This window comes from Myxine glutinosa (assembly GCF_964187855.1).
Source record: "Myxine glutinosa chromosome 12 unlocalized genomic scaffold, kmMyxGlut1.1 SUPER_12_unloc_1, whole genome shotgun sequence".
Lineage (NCBI taxonomy): Eukaryota > Metazoa > Chordata > Myxini > Myxiniformes > Myxinidae > Myxine > Myxine glutinosa.
Genome location: NW_027616355.1, coordinates 1189695 through 1206966, shown reverse-complemented (window position 1 = coordinate 1206966; position 17272 = coordinate 1189695). Strand labels below are relative to the sequence as shown.

Genomic DNA, 17272 nt, shown 5'->3' with positions numbered 1-17272 from the left:
TCCGCCCAGGTTGGCACATGGAAATTATGATGTAGCATAATTATCATCTCGGGTCAAGATTTGAAATTATGCCATGGTTTTTGTAAAATTGCTACTAGTATTCACATTATGTACTATCACCAAAACATACATCATCATAGAAACATACATAGAATTTGGGTCCTCTGGGTCATTTGGGTCCTCTGGGTCATTTGGGTCCTCTGGGTCATTTGGGTCCTCTGGGTCATTTGGGTCCTCTGGGTCATTTGGGTCCTCTGGGTCATTTGGGTCATTTGGGTCATTTGGGTCCTCTGGGTCATTTGGGTCCTCTGGGTCATTTGGGTCCTCTGGGTCCTCTGGGTCCTCTGGGTCATTTGGGTCCTCTGGGTCATTTGGGTCCTCTGGGTCATTTGGGTCCTCTGGGTCATTTGGGTCCTCTGGGTCCTCTGGGTCCTCTGGGTCCTCTGGGTCCTCTGGGTCATTTGGGTCCTCTGGGTCCTCTGGGTCATTTGGGTCCTCTGGGTCCTCTGGGTCATTTGGGTCCTCTGGGTCCTCTGGGTCATTTGGGTCATTTGGGTCCTCTGGGTCATTTGGGTCCTCTGGGTCATTTGGGTCCTCTGGGTCATTTGGGTCCTCTGGGTCATTTGGGTCCTCTGGGTCATTTGGGTCCTCTGGGTCATTTGGGTCCTCTGGGTCATTTGGGTCCTCTGGGTCATTTGGGTCATTTGGGTCCTCTGGGTCATTTGGGTCCTCTGGGTCATTTGGGTCCTCTGGGTCATTTGGGTCCTCTGGGTCATTTGGGTCATTTGGGTCCTCTGGGTCATTTGGGTCCTCTGGGTCATTTGGGTCCTCTGGGTCATTTGGGTCCTCTGGGTCATTTGGGTCCTCTGGGTCATTTGGGTCCTCTGGGTCATTTGGGTCATTTGGGTCCTCTGGGTCATTTGGGTCCTCTGGGTCATTTGGGTCCTCTGGGTCCTCTGGGTCATTTGGGTTCTCTGGGTCATTTGGGTCCTCTGGGTCCTCTGGGTCATTTGGGTCCTCTGGGTCATTTGGGTCCTCTGGGTCCTCTGGGTCATTTGGGTCCTCTGGGTCATTTGGGTCCTCTGGGTCCTCTGGGTCATTTGGGTCCTCTGGGTCATTTGGGTCATTTGGGTCCTCTGGGTCATTTGGGTCCTCTGGGTCATTTGGGTCCTCTGGGTCATTTGGGTCCTCTGGGTCATTTGGGTCCTCTGGGTCATTTGGGTCCTCTGGGTCATTTGGGTCCTCTGGGTCATTTGGGTCCTCTGGGTCCTCTGGGTCATTTTGGTCCTCTGGGTCATTTGGGTCCTCTGGGTCATTTGGGTCCTCTGGGTCATTTGGGTCCTATATTCCTATCCTATAACATATATATCTCCTATAACCTATCCTATAAATATAGATTTGATGACGTCATGTTTACACATCTGAGCGACAGAAATGAGCGACAGAAATGAGCGACAGAAATGGGTGACAGAAACTAGCTTCACTTTTGAGCGCCCGAAATTCCCAGGCAAACGCTATAACGCACCAGGTTTACAACCTGTGCGTTAATAATGTCAGACAAATTGGTGTCTCCAGCGCAAATCGAACGCACGATCTGCCAACGGTTGTGCCTACCTGCATCCAGTTTCATGAAGTACGTTGGTCGATCAATAACAACCTCACATTCCTTGGCCGTGTGCACGGAAAACGGCAGAGACGTGTACGTCTGCAGCTCAGCAAACCTGCCGGTTTACAAAATGGCGGTGCAAGCTTCAGATCGTTATATGGAAAGTGTACATATCGTTTATACAAGTAAAAGAAACATTTCATCGAAATAACAAAAATAAATAAAGACAGTACTTGCCTCATACTAGCAAGCCATGTTTAAGAAGTTTTTTTTTCTTTTAAGTTTCAATATTAACCCATTGAATAAATGGGTGTTCAATGGGTTAATACAGACCACCAACAGATGGGACAATGGGACAATACAGACAACAATGGGACAGAAAGACCACCAACCTGCCTGCGGTGAGTGAGTGAAAGGCCCTTGGAGTTAGCTTCATCGCGGGAGATTCCAATGATTCTGAACGCTTTGGTTTCAACAGCGTGAAGACGAGCTTAGGTGTGAGGCAGGAGCACCAGACCAGAGGGGAGAGCAGTATTTCATAGAGCTGTGGATGAAAGCCTTGTATGTGGTGAGGAGCTCAGGTGTGCCAAGGAAGGACTTCGCACGACGGAGGATGCCCAGTCGGCGACTGGCTTTGGAGGCCAGATTTGAAATGTGGTTTTCCCAGGAAAGATCATGGCAAATAGTGAGACCCAAAAGCTTGAGTGACAGAACTTCTTGGAGAGGATTATTCAGAAAGTGGATGGGAGGGTTGTCCAGTCGGTCTTTTCTGAGAGACATCGTAAGAGTGTGAGATTTATCAGGATTGAAAGACATGTTCCATTTGTTTGCCCAGTCTGTGATTTTGTCCAGGTCTGCAGAGAGTGAGGAGGCTGCAGACTGCCGATCTGAGGGATGAGGAATGGAGCGACAGAGAGTAGAGTCGTCAGCAAAGAGATAGAGAGGATTTTCAAGAGAGTCAGAGAGATCATTGATGAAGACCAGAAAAAGCACAGGGCCCAGAACACTACCTTGGGGAACTCCAGCCTGAACAGGAAGAGGAGATGAGAGAAACCCATTCAGGGCCACACGTTGACTACGACCAGAGAGGAAGTCCGCCAGCCATGCGTGGAGATTTCCATGGATACCATAGGAGGAGAGTTTGGTGAGCAGAGCAGGGTGCCAGACCGTATCGAAGGCACGTGAAATGTCAAGAGAGACAGCTCTAATTTCCTGTTTGGCATTGAGGACCTCCATCCATTGTTGAGAAAGCAGAAGCAGCATGTCCAGAGTAGTGACCAGGTCTGAAACCAAATTGATGATCAGAGATCAAGCCATTGGAGAAGAGGAAAGATTTCATATCTGAAGCAATGATGGATTCCATGACTTTGCTGATAATTGGGAGAAGGCTGATTGGTCTGTAGTTGCTAGGATCTGTTTTTGCACCTTTTTTGTGCAAAGCGGTGATGTTGGCTGATTTCCAAGCAGATGGAGGGCCAATTGGGTCAATTGGGTCAACGGTCCCCTTGTGTTTTATACCTCTCTCCCCCCTCCCCCTTCCCACGCCTCTTCCCCCCAAGCCCTCTCCCTCCCACACTTCTCCCTGCTCTCAAATGTTGTGGTTGTGTGCTTCCCCTTCTCTCCCCATCTTGTCTACCGCTCCCTCTTTTTGTATATTTTGTTTGTCTGGTTGATTTGTTTGTGAAATAAATGTTAGCTCTTTCACGAGCCTCGATTCAGTATCCAAAAAAAAAAAAAAAAAAAAAAAAAAAGGGTTAAACAAGAGGTGGGTTGGCAGGATAGCTGACAGGTATGCAAATACTCTCCTCTGAGCTGTGTTGTCTGGCTCTGAATCTCAACTCAGCTATAAACGATCAACCTGATGTTTCGCATGCGGAGATTGTGAACCCTTAGATGGATCTTAACCTGGGCATCTCGTCTGCTGGCATTAGTTGGTGCTTATTAAAGCTCAGGCGGTTGTTGTTTCATATGCAGCCTGTGGCTGCTGGTTGCATCATTTTCTGGATGTGGCTGCTTTGCCACCGATGCCCAGGTTCCCAGTAAGCTGGTACTCACTTTGCCGACCTCGCAAGGATGACAGGCTGAGTCAACCCACCTGATGTTATTTCACCGGCACGACAGAGGCTCAAACTAAAGGCCCTGAGATCTTAAGCCAGCCACCTGGACCGTTAAACCAACACCAGGCTAGATCGGGCAGTGTTCTTCATTAATATGTAGGCGGGTTATCTACACGGCACCCTGGATAAATGACAAATTCCAGCTCTAACTTGTAGGAGGCATTGCAACAGCAGAAAAAGAGGTCCCTGCCCTTCACCCCCTTCTGCCAACTTCACAAGCCGATAATGCTATTTGTAGCAATACGCTGATGCAAACGAAGAAGAAGAAAAATTGAGTGGATGTTCCACACAATTCCCATCTTTCGACTACTCTTCCTCCCAACTTCTTCCGCCATTGCCTCCTCCTACCCCATCCACTGCATTTTCACCCCTATCCTTCCTTATTCCCTTCCTTCTTTGACATAGTCCTCAATGCTGAATGGCAAAGGTCAATGCAGGTATCTAGAGTGCAGTTTGAGTCACCTCCAAAAAGCACACACATTCTTCAGCACGTAGAAACATTGTTTGCAATATGTAAACTCATGGAAGAGTTGGACGATACAAAAGGCAGAAGGCAGACAAACCAACAGTAAAATCAATGCAAACAGGTGAAAAAGAAAAGTTTTGATCTAAAAACGAGATATCTCCATCGTGGTGTTTGGTAAGTTAGTTAAGAAACAAAACCAGTTTCTCTGAATGAAACTATGAGCGTGGCTTCAAAATGAGAATTGTTTTTTTGTGGCGTAGCCCATCGGGCAGAGCCGTCTGGAACAGTGTTTGTCCGTCTGTATGTATGTATGTCCCATCAAACGTATACCAATCAGAGCTGAGAATCTTGTCACATGACAGGGTGATGTGATTACGTCTGATGTCATAACTGCGCAGGGCGGCTGATTCTCCACACTCCGCCATTTCGATTCAAATGCCGTTCAGGCCGAACATATCGTCGAACCTGTCATATATCACAATCGCCATGCTCTACCTTTACGGTTTTCATTCAGTGTGAAACACAAACAAACCGATTGTTAAAATGACCATCAAATAGCGAAAGCATCGGCGTTACATGTCTTCCAACAATACGGTACGTATAGGCCTTAGGCTTTATGCTTCACCCTCGGACCGCTTCTGACAAATTAAGCGCAGGTTTTTTAATACAGTCGTGTATCGTTTCAGTAGTATCGTTTTCGTAATAATAATAATAATATAGTAAATACTAGCGGGGTCACCCGTGGGAATCCCACGGGCATGGACGTGTGTGACATTTCGACATATTGAGTTGGATGCTGCACCTGCACATTCAGTTATATAAAATGGTTACTGGCAATAATATTGATCACATCCACAAATGATGTAATCCACACAATTTATGTACTTTACATAACGTTAATAGGAATACATGCCCGTGTAGCTGGGAAATACAGTTTGTTTGAAATAAATCACAAATATCAGAAGAAAGTTTTTAAAATTTAGAACTATTCTCACTCAGAGTTAAACATCACCGTAATATTATGCGGTTGCTTCAACGTTTTCGGTGAATTATATGTCATTCCCATCTACACGGGCATGTATTCCTATTAACGTTATGTAAAGTACCTAAATTGTGTGGATTACATCATTTGTGGATGTGATCAATATTATTGCCAGTAACCATTTTATATAACTGAATGTGCAGGTGCAGCATCCAACTCAATATGTCGAAATGTCACACACATCCATTCCCGTGGGATTCCCACCTGTGGGAATCCCACGGGAATGGATGTGTGTGACGAATTTTAAATATATGTCGACTGTTATTTTAGGCGGTGTATTTTAGTTTATCATCATGGCGCGATTTTAAAAAAATATATCTCTGCATTTTCCTCTCCAATACCTCCTCACACTTTACACACACACCGGCCCATGTTTACATATACACACACACACACATATACACCCACACACATATACACATACACACACACACACACACACACACACACACACACACACACACACACACACACACACACACACACGTACATCGACACACATGCACACACACACACGTATATACACATATGCAAATATGTATACACATATGTATCCACATATACACATATATGCACATTATACACATATATACATCTCCCCACACACACACACACACACACACATACACAAAAACACACACACGTACAGACACATATACACACACACATATATATATACACATACAACAACAACATGCTTTTTAAGGCCATTTTCCCTGCTAGAGCGGGGGTTAGCCTACATACACATACACACACATACACACACACACACACACACACACACACACACACACACACACACACATACACTACACATACACACATATATGCACGCGCGCGCACACACACACACGTACACACACACATGTACACATGTCCCACATGTATATATCCCACATCCCACATGTATATATCCCACATCCCACATGTATATACATGTTTAAAGTGTACGTGCCCTTCCCCCCTCCCCCGCCCGGCAACGCTGGGTACTTCTGCTGGTAACTAATAAAATAAAAACGAAGAAATATCTCTCGGTAATTTCATGAAACTCTGTGGAATTGGATGAAATTCGCTCGGTGAATTCACTCGGTTTATTCGGTTCGGCTCGGTTCACTCGGTTTAAAGAAAAAGCGATAATGTCGACATGTTGCCGTCTGTGTCATGTTGGGCGGTGTATGATACTTGTTGGCTCTTGGGCGGTGATATGGTGTATTTTAAAAAATATATCTCTGCGTTTTCCCGCGTTGCTGACACCGAGTCTAAAACCATCAATAAAAATGAAATCAGATGGTGAGTTAGATTGGAGATAAAGGCGTGAGAGAGACAAGATCCGAAGGATCGGTACGGATTTTCTTCCCGTTTTTTTTCAACCGAGTCTAAAACTATGTTAGCGACTGCGAAAAATGAAATGATATATCGAATTAGAATTGAAATAAATCTGTGTGAGCGAGAAAGACAGCACGGGCCTAACTAAACAGGCCTCAAAGCTATTCGAGAAGGAGGAGTGGGTGGAGCTACTCTGCAAACCGAGTAAGCCACACCCCGGACAGACGTCCAACAGACAGAATCATCTACGCCTATTATCTATCTACTAGCGGGGTCACCCGTGGGAATCCCACGGGCATGGATGTGTGTGACATTTCGACATATTGAGTTAGATGCTGCACATTCATTTTTACAAAATGGTTACTGGCAAGTCATCAGATCCAGAAATGGTGTGATGAACACTTTATTTATTTCACATAATATGTGACCCCTCACTCCTCTCCACCTGACACTCTCCTGTCTCCACCTAGCACTCCTCTCATCTCCAAACCCTCACATCCCTCTCCTTTCCAATCCCTCACCTCTCCAATCCCTCACACTCCTCTCCTCTCCAATCCCTCACACGCCTCTCCAATCGCGCCTCACACTCCTCTCCAATCGCGCCTCACACTCCTCTCCAATCACGCCTCACACTCCTCTCCAATCGCACCTCACACTCCTCTCCAATCGCGCCTCACACTCCCCTCCAATCACTCCTCTCCAATCGTGCCTCACACTCCTCTCCAATCGCGCCTCACACTCCTCTCCAATCGCGCCTCACACTCCTCTCCAATCGCGCCTCACACTCCTCTCCAATCGCGCCTCACTCGCCTCTCCAATCGGCTTTCCCCGTCTCGTTTCTCTCGTTTTTCTCCCGTCTCGTTCTTTTTCTTGCTCCAAATCGGCCCATCTCGCCCGTCGGCCCGTCGGAATCGGAAATCGGCCCGTCTTGCTTTCGTGCTTGCACGTAAATAAATTGTGTTCATGACACCATTTCTGGATCTGATGACTTGCCAGTAACCATTTTGTAAAAATGAATGTGCAGCATCTAACTCAATATGTCGAAATGTCACACACATCCATGCCCGTGGGATTCCCACGGGTGACCCCGCAAGTTTGCATTGACGTTCGTCGATGGACTCGTTCGCCCGTCTCATTCGTTTTCTTGCTGCATCCTGTTCAAGTCTGCGTTCTTCATCGATCGTCTCATTCATTTTGGAAATATAAGTTTCCACGCAGCGCATGAATTGTCACGATCCTCAAGAGGAATTTGTCTCGTAATCATCAAATGATAAATGGCAAGTAAATTACATTGTGAAAATTTAATATTTAAAATAGACCTATTTAAAGTGTATGCGCAAATAACTAATAAATAAAAAAACGAAGAAATATGTCTCGGTAATTTCCTGAACTCGGTAATTTCTCGGTAATTTTACTTCCGGCTAAAAATGTTGAATGAAATAAAAACGAAGAAATATATGTCGTTTTGTGCCGACTGTCATCAAAGGTAAACGGTGAATTCACTCGGTTTATTCGGTTCGGCTCGGTTTAAAGAAAAAGCGATAATGTCGAAATGTTGACGTCTGTGTCATGTTGGGCGGTGTATGATACTTGTTGGCTGTTGGGCGGTGATATGGTGTATTTTTAAAAATATATCTCTGCGTTTTCCCGCGTTGCTGACACCGAGTCTAAAACCATGATGGTGAGTTATATTGGAGATAAAGGCGTGAGAGAGACTCAATGGCCTTGAAGTTACAGGCATTTGAGAATTCATTTCGTTCTATAAACGGCAACTTTCATCGGATTTTCTTCTCTTTTTTTTTCAACCGAGTCTAAAACTATGTTAGCGACTGTGAAAAATGAAATGATATATCGAATTTAAAATAGATATCGACACATTGCCGTCGGTGTCATGTTGGGCGGTGTATGATACACCATGACGCGATTTTAAAAAATATATCTCTGCATTTTCCCGCGTGTGTGGAATGTTTGTGGAAAATTAAAGATTTCAAATAAACCTATTTAAAGTGTATGCGCACATAACTAATAAAAAAAACGAAGAAATATCTCTCGGTAATTTCCTGAAACATATTTTACTTCCGGCTAATATGTTGAATGAAATAAAAACGAAGAAATATATGTCGGCATCATTGTTGACGTTTTTGTGACGACTATCATCAAACGAAATAGTAATATATCATAACGGAAAAGCAAAAGCGAATTTTTAATATATATCGACACATTGCCGGCGGTGTCATGTTGGGCGGTGTATGATACACCATGACGCGATTTTAAAAAATATATCTCTGCATTTTCCCGCGTGTGTGGATTGTTCTCAATTATTGCTGACACCGAGTCTAAAAGTAAAACCATCGATAAAAATGAAATCATATGGTGAGTTAGATTGGAGATAAAGGCGTGAGAGAGACTCAATGGCCTTGAAGTTACAGGCCTTTGAGAATTCATTTCGTTCTATAAACGGCAACTTTCATCGGATTTTCTTCCCGTTTTTTTTCAACCGAGTCTAAAACTATGTTAGCGACTGTGAAAAATGAAATGATTTATCGAATTTGATTTGAAATAAAACTGGGAGAGAGAGGAAGACACCACGGGCCTACAAAACAGGACTCAAAGCTATGCGAGTTAATAAAATGGTGGATATTTGTTTATATGAAGCCTCTCCCAGAATGGGTGGAGCTATGGGTGGAGCTACTCTGCAAACCGAGTAAGCCACACCCCGGACAGACACCCAACAGATAGACAGACAGACAGACAGACAGAATCATCTACGGCTATTATAATCTATCTATAATTCCAGCAATCTCTGTGTGTCTGTCTGTGTGTCTGTGTGTCTGTGACCGCTGTTTCTCGACAACCACGGGTCCGATATACTTGAAACTTGCCAGGTATATTGCTGGGGACCCGAGGATGTGCCTTTTCAAGGTTTGTAATTAATCGGACAAGTACCTACCGAGCTATGTCCAAAAAACGCTTCAACCAATCAGAGAGCAGCGAGCTATCACGTGTGCCGAACCGTTAATGCAATGCAAGCGTTAATGCGTTAATGCAAGGCTTTTCTTTTTTTCCCTCTTCTCTTTCTACTTTTCCTTGCGATTAAATTGCAAACAGCCAAAATACGTTGGCGCTAATTGAATAATTGGCCATTAACACTAAAATAATCGTAACTGCGATATGCCAACTTCCGGACAGTGCAGCCTTCCATGTTGTTGTTGTTTGCAGCAGCTGTTTGCAGCAAGGCAAGGCTTTTCTTTTTTTCCCTCTTCTCTTTCTACTTTTCCTTGCGATTAAATTGCAAAAAGCCAAAATACGTTGGCGATAATTGAATAATTGGGCATTAATAGATAGATAGATATATGCGATATGCGAACTTCCGGACAGTGTGCGCGTTACGAGCTGACCGCCATTACGGTACGTAATTCGATTTCTTATGCGCATTATTTCTCCCAATTCAGTCAGAGCGAAGGGCGGAAGCGAAGAGCGTTGTTATTTTTTGTTTACGGGCGTACGGGCGGGGTAGAGCGTACGGGTAGCGTTTTTTTTTTTTTTGGGCAAGGAACGGGCACCCACGTACGGGCAATGCCCTAGTATAGATAATTCCAGTAATCTCTGTGTGTATGTGTGTGTGTATGTGTGTGTGTCTGTGTGTCTGTGACCGCTGTTTCTCGACAACCACGGGTCCGATATACTTGAAACTTGCCAGGTATATTGCTGGGGACCTGAGGATGTGCCTTTTCAAGGTTTCATATTAATCGGACAAGTAGTTACCGAGCTATGGCGATTTATTTACCAAACTAATCACAGAACAGGTTGCGGGGTAGGCCAGCCAATCACAGAACACGTTGTTGCGTAGGCGTGGCCGATGTGAATTCGAGGCGTAGCGGGCGCCATTTGGAGGAGCTGGGAGGACTCAGCGTGATAGAGTGAGCCTGAGTGAGTATATCAAGACAAGAACAAGATCTAGAAGGAGGTATGTACGGTGCGATTCATATAATATATTGTTTAGTTATCGTCGATGAGGAATTTGGGGTCGGAATGGGTGATCGGCCTGGGTGACTGGGTCTCGACTAGATGCTGGGCCGCACCAAGGAACGGGCACCCACGTACGGGCACGTCCTAGTCTATCTATAATTCCAGTAATCTCTGTGTGTATGTGTGTGTGTATGTGTGTGTGTATGTGTGTGTGTATGTGTGTGTGTCGTTTGTCTGTGACCGCTGTTTCTCGACAACCACGGGTCCGATATACTTGAAACTTGCCAGGTATATTGCTGGGGACCCGAGGATGTGCCTTTTCAAGGTTTCATATTAATCGGAGAAGTAGTTACCGAGCTATGGCGATTTATTTACCAAACTCCGCAAGCCGTTCGCTTTGGCTTTGCGAATGGACCAAACCATTTCATGTAAATAGAGGGGGGGGATTGTCACCGTACTCGCAAGCCGTTCGCTTTGGCTTTGCGAATGGACCAAACCATTTCATGTAAATAGAGGGGGGGGGATTGTCACCGTACTCGCAAGCCGTTCGCTTTGGCTTTGCGAATGGACCAAACCATTTCATGTAAATAGAGGGGGGGGGGATATAATTTTAGATATATATATAGTACGGGCATGCCCTAGTAATATAGATAACCATAATACTTTAATCCCAATGTTGTGAATGAAGGTTGATGGATTGAAGCGGTGTATGGTTCATGATCAATGATGAGCGTTGTTCGGCACTAATATTAATAACCGAGGAAGTTTTTTCGAAATAATGATAACGTAACGTTAATATTATCGTAAAATAAATCATAACACTAATCCCATCGTCGTGACTGCAAAGCTACTGGAAGTTAAAATATATCATGTTCTACATATTAAAGTAGTGGCAGTTTTGTGTCCATTACGTCATTTCGTCTATGATGTCATTACGACAGCTGCTCCACCGACCGACATTTTAATTTACAAGTACACCCGCTCACTACGGGAGATGCAGGAAAGGTCATTCATCGTTGGGGTATATAGATTACAGTCGATCTATGTTCGGGTCTCAAGAACATTGGGTGTGTGTTCATTTACCAAGTTTCTTGTGAAGAGATCGCCAAGTGGTTTAAGCATTCAAGCAAGCACTCCATTCAAAACCGGTAAGGAACGGCTGGCTTAGCGAGCGCTAGCTAGCTGCTTGTTAAATGAGCACACCTCCAAACCTTGTGGGGTATATAGATTAAAGTAGATCTTCCCTCAGCCTCAGTTCTGTAAGTAAAACTTAAAAAGGAGTGCACCGAAGGTGGGTTTGGTGGTAGACAAGTTGATATTCTGATGAATAAAATGACATAATAAGAAACTAAAAGACAAAGCAAACATGGGGATGAACATATGTGAATGTGCTTTTGGCGAAGGAATGCACTCCTTTATAGTGCAAGTGTAGAGGATAAAATAATGGGGTGCATATAAAAGGGGTCAAGCCAGGTCACGGTTTGGAGAATGCAAAAAGAAAGCAGAAACTGGCACGTGCACTAAGCCCAAAAATATGAAATTAGTTTACATTATTCCCTCCACCACCAAAGGTGGGTGGACAGAGGTTATGTTTTCACCCATTTGTTTGTCTGTCTGTTTGTGAGCAGGATATCTCCAAAAGTTATGGACGGATTCAGGTAAAACTTGGTGGACAGCTTTGCTTTGTGACAAGGACGAATTGATTAGATTTAGGTAAAGATTCGGATACGAGAAGTTTTTAAGTGATTCTTCATCATTGACAGATAGGGCCAAAAATGATATATAGCATGATATCTCAAAAAGTTATGTCCGGGTTATGACAAGACTTGGTGAATAAGTTGGTCGTGTGATACGAACAAGTCGATTCGATTTTGGCTCAGGTCCGGAATGCAGGTCCGGCCTATCAGTGGGATATAAAACGTAAACCGTTCAGCCTGGCGGAGGTGCGTGCTCTACAAAGTGCCATTCTAGATGCCCCTTTTTTGTGAGATGAACAAAACATGCAAAGGTGCGAGTCTTTTCAACTCCATAAAACAAAGGAGTGCATCAAACAGTTGATTGAACACAAATACTCTTCTGGAAAGCAAGCCGCCAATGAGAGCTGTTATTGTTCCAAAAAATAGCAAATGAGCAGAACAAAACTAGTGGAATCATGGAACTTATCACAATGAACAAAAGGCAAGCAAAATACTGGGTGACGCGGCTGCTTCAAAAATCCTAGACCAGGCCGCAATACAATTGATTGGATAGCTTATAACAAAGAAACTCGGTAAAAACAATGGAAACACAGACACAAGTGAAATGGGTGCCTCACAATGATGAAACTACAAAAAGCATGGTCATGCTTACAATGGTGTGTGGTCCTATTCTTTCCTCAACTGGTATTTCGCTTAAATGGCCCTGCAGATCCTGAATGGAGGTGACAGTTTTTTCGATAACTAGCAGAGTACCCACCCTAAGGGCGATCTTGAAGCGCGGTGCTACGCGCGCAACTTGTATAACAAGGAGGAAGCGGACAACGCGGTGAGCTTAAAGAGTCTTTATTATAAGAGCTCAACTGTAGCACTGGAGCGCTCCGGGCTGCGCGCCCGGTGTATATCCCGCGGCCACGCCTACCCCTCGGGCGTGGCCGCCGCCCACTTGGTGCGCGGAATGATGCCATTACAGCAGTGAGCTTTCGTGTCCGCCACACGCGCCCCCCCAGAATTCCCGCGCACCTGGAGGGCCAGTTTGTGGGGCAAACGGATGACCCGGCCGAAGCGCCCTCTGGCGACTGGCGGCGTCCGGGGTGCAGGGATGCCAGCTGGGGTGCCTCCGGTTGCACCCGGGATGGGTGCAGGACCAGGGGGCGGCATGCCGGCGGGCCTGGGCGGTGCCGGGGGTCCGCCCGCAGGGGGGCGGCCCCGACACGGGGGCCGAGCCATCGGCGGTGGGTGGTCCACGTCGAGGTGGGCCGGCTTGAGGCGATCCACCGAGACGCGGTCAGGGGTACCGCCGATGTCCAAGGTGAAATGTTTCACCCCGGTCTCCAGCACGCCGAAAGGCCCATCGTACGGGGGCCACAGTGGTGTCCGGTGGGCGTCGTGCCGGATGAAGACGTACTCCGCGGTGCGAAGTTCCGGGGCGACGTGCGTAGGCGGGTGCCCGTGGTGCGCCGTCGGCACCGGGGCGAACCTCCGGGCTGTCTCCTGCAGCGCGGAGCGCTCCCGCGCCGCGGACCATGGTGCCGTGGGGTCGGGGAGAAACTCGCCCGGCACCCGCAGCGGTTGTCCGAAGACCAACTCCGCCGCGGATGCGCGCAGGAGGTCCTTGGGCGCCGTCCGGAGGCCCAGCAGGACCCAGGGGAGCCTGTCGACCCAGCCGCCGTCACGGAGGGTGGCCCGGAGAACGGCCTTCAACGAGCGGTGGAACCGCTCGCACAGGCCGTTGGCCTGGGGGTGGTAGGCCGTGGTTCAGTGCAGCTGGACCCCGAGCCCCCGCGCTACCGCCCCCCAGAGCTCCGAGGTGAACTGGGGGCCGCGGTCGGACGAGATGTCCGAGGGGGCGCCGAACTGGGCAACCCTCGTGGCGATGAACGCCTGCGCGACGTCCACCGCCATCGTCGCCGCCAAAGGCACGGCCTCCGGCTACCGGGTGGTGCGGTCCACCATTGTCAGGACATGGGTGAAACCCCGCGAGGGGGGCAGAGGTCCCACCAGGTCCACGTGCACGTGGTCGAACCTACGTTCTGGCACCGTAAACGGGGCCAATGGGGCCCGGGTGTGCCGGTGCACCTTCGCGCGCTGGCACGCGAGGCACGTCCTGGTCCAGCCGCGGACGGCCTTCCGGAGGCCATGCCAGACAAACTTTTCGGCGACCAACCTCTGGGAGGCCTTCGTGCCCGGGTGGGACAGGCCGTGGATGGTGTCAAAAACCTGGCACTGCCAGCCTGCGGGCACGATGGGGCGAGGCCGCCCGAGGGAGACGTCGCACAAGAGGGCCGTGCCCGCGCCGTCGAACGGCACCTCGGTGACGCGGAGGCCCGTGACGGCGGTCCGCGAGGCCTGGACGCCGGGGTCGGCGGCCTGGTCCGCCGCCATCCGGGCATAGTCGATGCCAAGGTGGACTGCGTGGGCGACGGACCGGGAAAGGCAATCCGCCACTGGGTTGTCCTTCCCCGTGACGTGCCGGATGTCCGTTGTATATTCGGACACGGCCGAGAGGTGACGCTGCTGCCGGGCCGACCACGGCTCGGCGACCTTGCCCATCGTGAAGACCAGTGGCTTGTGGTCGACGAATGCCGTGAACGCACGGCCCTCGAGCAGATGGCGGAAGTGCCTGACCGCCAGGTGAAGCCCGAGCAACTCGCGGTCGAAGGTGCTATAACGGCGTTCGGGTGGGCGAAGCTGCCGGCTGAAGAATGCCAGCGGTTGCCAAGCACCACGCACCCACTGCTCGTGCACCGCGCCCACCGCGTAGTCCGAGGCGTCAGTGGTGAGGGCGATCGGTGCATCGGGCGCCGGGTGCGCGAGCATGGTGGCGTTAGCCAAGGCGAGCTTCACGCCCGCGAACGCCGCGTCCATCTACTCGGTCCAGGTAACGTCACCTTTGCCCGGCTTGCCTCGGGGGGCCTCGTGCAAGGGGCGCAGGAGCTGGGCGATGCGGGGCAGGAACCGATGGTAAAAGTTCACCATGCCCAGGAGCTCCTGGAGCCCCTTGATCGTGCGGGGGCGCGGATCCCCTTCACCGCCTCCACCTTGGCCGGTAGGGGGACGGCCCCGTGCCTGGTGACGCGGTGCCCCAAAAAGTCGATGTCGGCGACGCCGAACCAGCACTTGGCGGGGTTCACGATGAGGCCATGCTGGCCCAGACGTTCGAAGAGCGTGCGGAGATGGTGTAGGTGCCCTTCGCGGGACGCGCTGGCGACGAGGATGTCGTCCAGGTAGACGTAGACAAAATCCATGTCGCGCAAGACGCTGTCCATTAGTCGCTGGAACGCCTGAGCCGCATTTTTCAACCCGAAGGGCATCCGAAGAAATTCGAAAAGCCCGAACGGCGTGATGACCGCCGTCTTCGGGATGTCCTCCGGCCTGACGGGGACCTGATGGTAGCCGCGTATGAGGTCCACCTTTGAAAAGAAGGACATGCCCTCCAACCGGGCGGAGAAGTCCTGAATGTGGGGGACGGGGTAGCGGTCGGGGGTGGTGGCGTCGTTGAGGCGCCGGTAGTCCCCGCATTGGCACGATGTGGAGCGGCGACGCCCAAGCACTCTCGGAGCGCCGCACGATGCCGAGCCGCTCCAGCGTAGCGAACTCCGCTTTAGCTACCGCGAGCTTCGTCGGCTCGAGGCGGCGTGCCCGGGCATAGACCGGTGGCCCGGCGGTGGGGATGTGGTGTTCCACCCCGTGCTTGACGGCCCCCGCCCAGAAAGTGGGCCGCGTGAGGGCCGGGAAACCGGCGAGGAGGCGGGTGAATTTGTTCGCTGCCGGAAGCGTACAGATGAACCTGGCCGGAACCGAACCGCTCAGCAAGCCGCTCGGCGAGCCGCTCGATGAGCCACTCCGGGAGCTGCTCAACGAGGCGGGCAGCGCACAAGCGAGCAAGCTGAACGTCTCAGCCTGGACAAGCCTTCTGTGCTTTACGTCCACCAACAGGCCATTGGCACAGAGGAAGTCTGCGCCGAGCCGTGCCATAGGCATGTCGGCAGTGACGAACGACCACCGGAAAACCTGCCCTCCGAACCGCAGAGAAAGGCAGCGTTTTCCGTATGTGCGAATGGACGTACCGTTGGCAGCAAGCAGCGCGGGGCCCCGGCCCGCGGACTGCTTGTCGGATGTACCGGCGGGAACGACACTCACCTGCGCTCCCGTGTCGCACAGGTAACGGCGCCCGGATAAGGTGTCCGTGATGAACAGTAGGCTGTTTGAACGACCGGCGCTCAGTGCCACTACCGAGGGCCGGCCCGGGCGTTTCCCGACCTGCCGAATGAGCACTGCGGGCGACATTGCCGAGCCTTGTGGCCGAACTGTGTGTGGAAAAAACACCAGGTTTGCGGCGAGGCGGCGGAGGCCGCAGTTTTCTCCGCGGCGGCGGCGGTGGGCGGGGCGTGGCGGCGGACACGAAGTGCGCATCAGTCTCGAGATCCACGAGGTGTGGTGCATCAGCATCAGGGTCAGCCCCGAGAGCCGCGGCGGCCACGCCAAAACTCGCCGGCGTGTCCAAAGCCGCGAAGAACCTGTCGGCCTCGGCAGCGAGAGCTCGGGGTTCCGTCGTCGCAGAACCGGCCAACGCGAGGCGGACTCGTGCCGGCAGCTGGCGTCGAAATAACGCCCGGAATAGAGCGTTCAGGGTTTCGTCGCCCATCAACGACAGCATATGGTCCATGCGGACCGACGGTCACATGTCACCGAGCTCGGGGAGGTCCAGGAGGCGGTCGGCCCGTGCGTCCACCGTGAGGCCGAACGTGGCGAGGAGGAGACGCTTGATCGCCTCGTCCCTGCCGTCGGCCGGTGGGTTCCTCAGGACCGACACGACGCGGGCGGCCGTGCCGGGCCCGAGGGAGGCGACCACGTGGCAGTACCTGGTCTCGTCCACCGTGATGCCTCGAAGTCGGAACTGGGCTTCTGCCTGCAGGAACCAGACCTCGGCTTGCGTCTCCCCGAACTCGGGGAGTTTGATTTGGACCGCGTTGGTTGCCATTGCTGTGGTGGGTTCGGGTGGTCAGCGACGGCTGACCAGAACGTCGGAGGGTCACCAATGAAGCGCGG

At 50.2% G+C, this 17272-nt stretch overlaps 1 protein-coding gene across 2 annotated transcripts in view; it reads right to left on the bottom strand.

Annotated features, from left to right (window-relative positions):
- Positions 1-17272, bottom strand: part of EOGT (EGF domain specific O-linked N-acetylglucosamine transferase) — a 129725-nt gene that overhangs the window by 51685 nt on the left and 60768 nt on the right. For both annotated transcript variants that reach the window (XM_078768606.1, XM_078768607.1), the window contains one exon: positions 1615-1721. In XM_078768606.1, coding sequence (XP_078624732.1) covers positions 1615-1721 — 107 coding nt within the window. The remainder of the gene's footprint in view (positions 1-1614; positions 1722-17272) is intronic.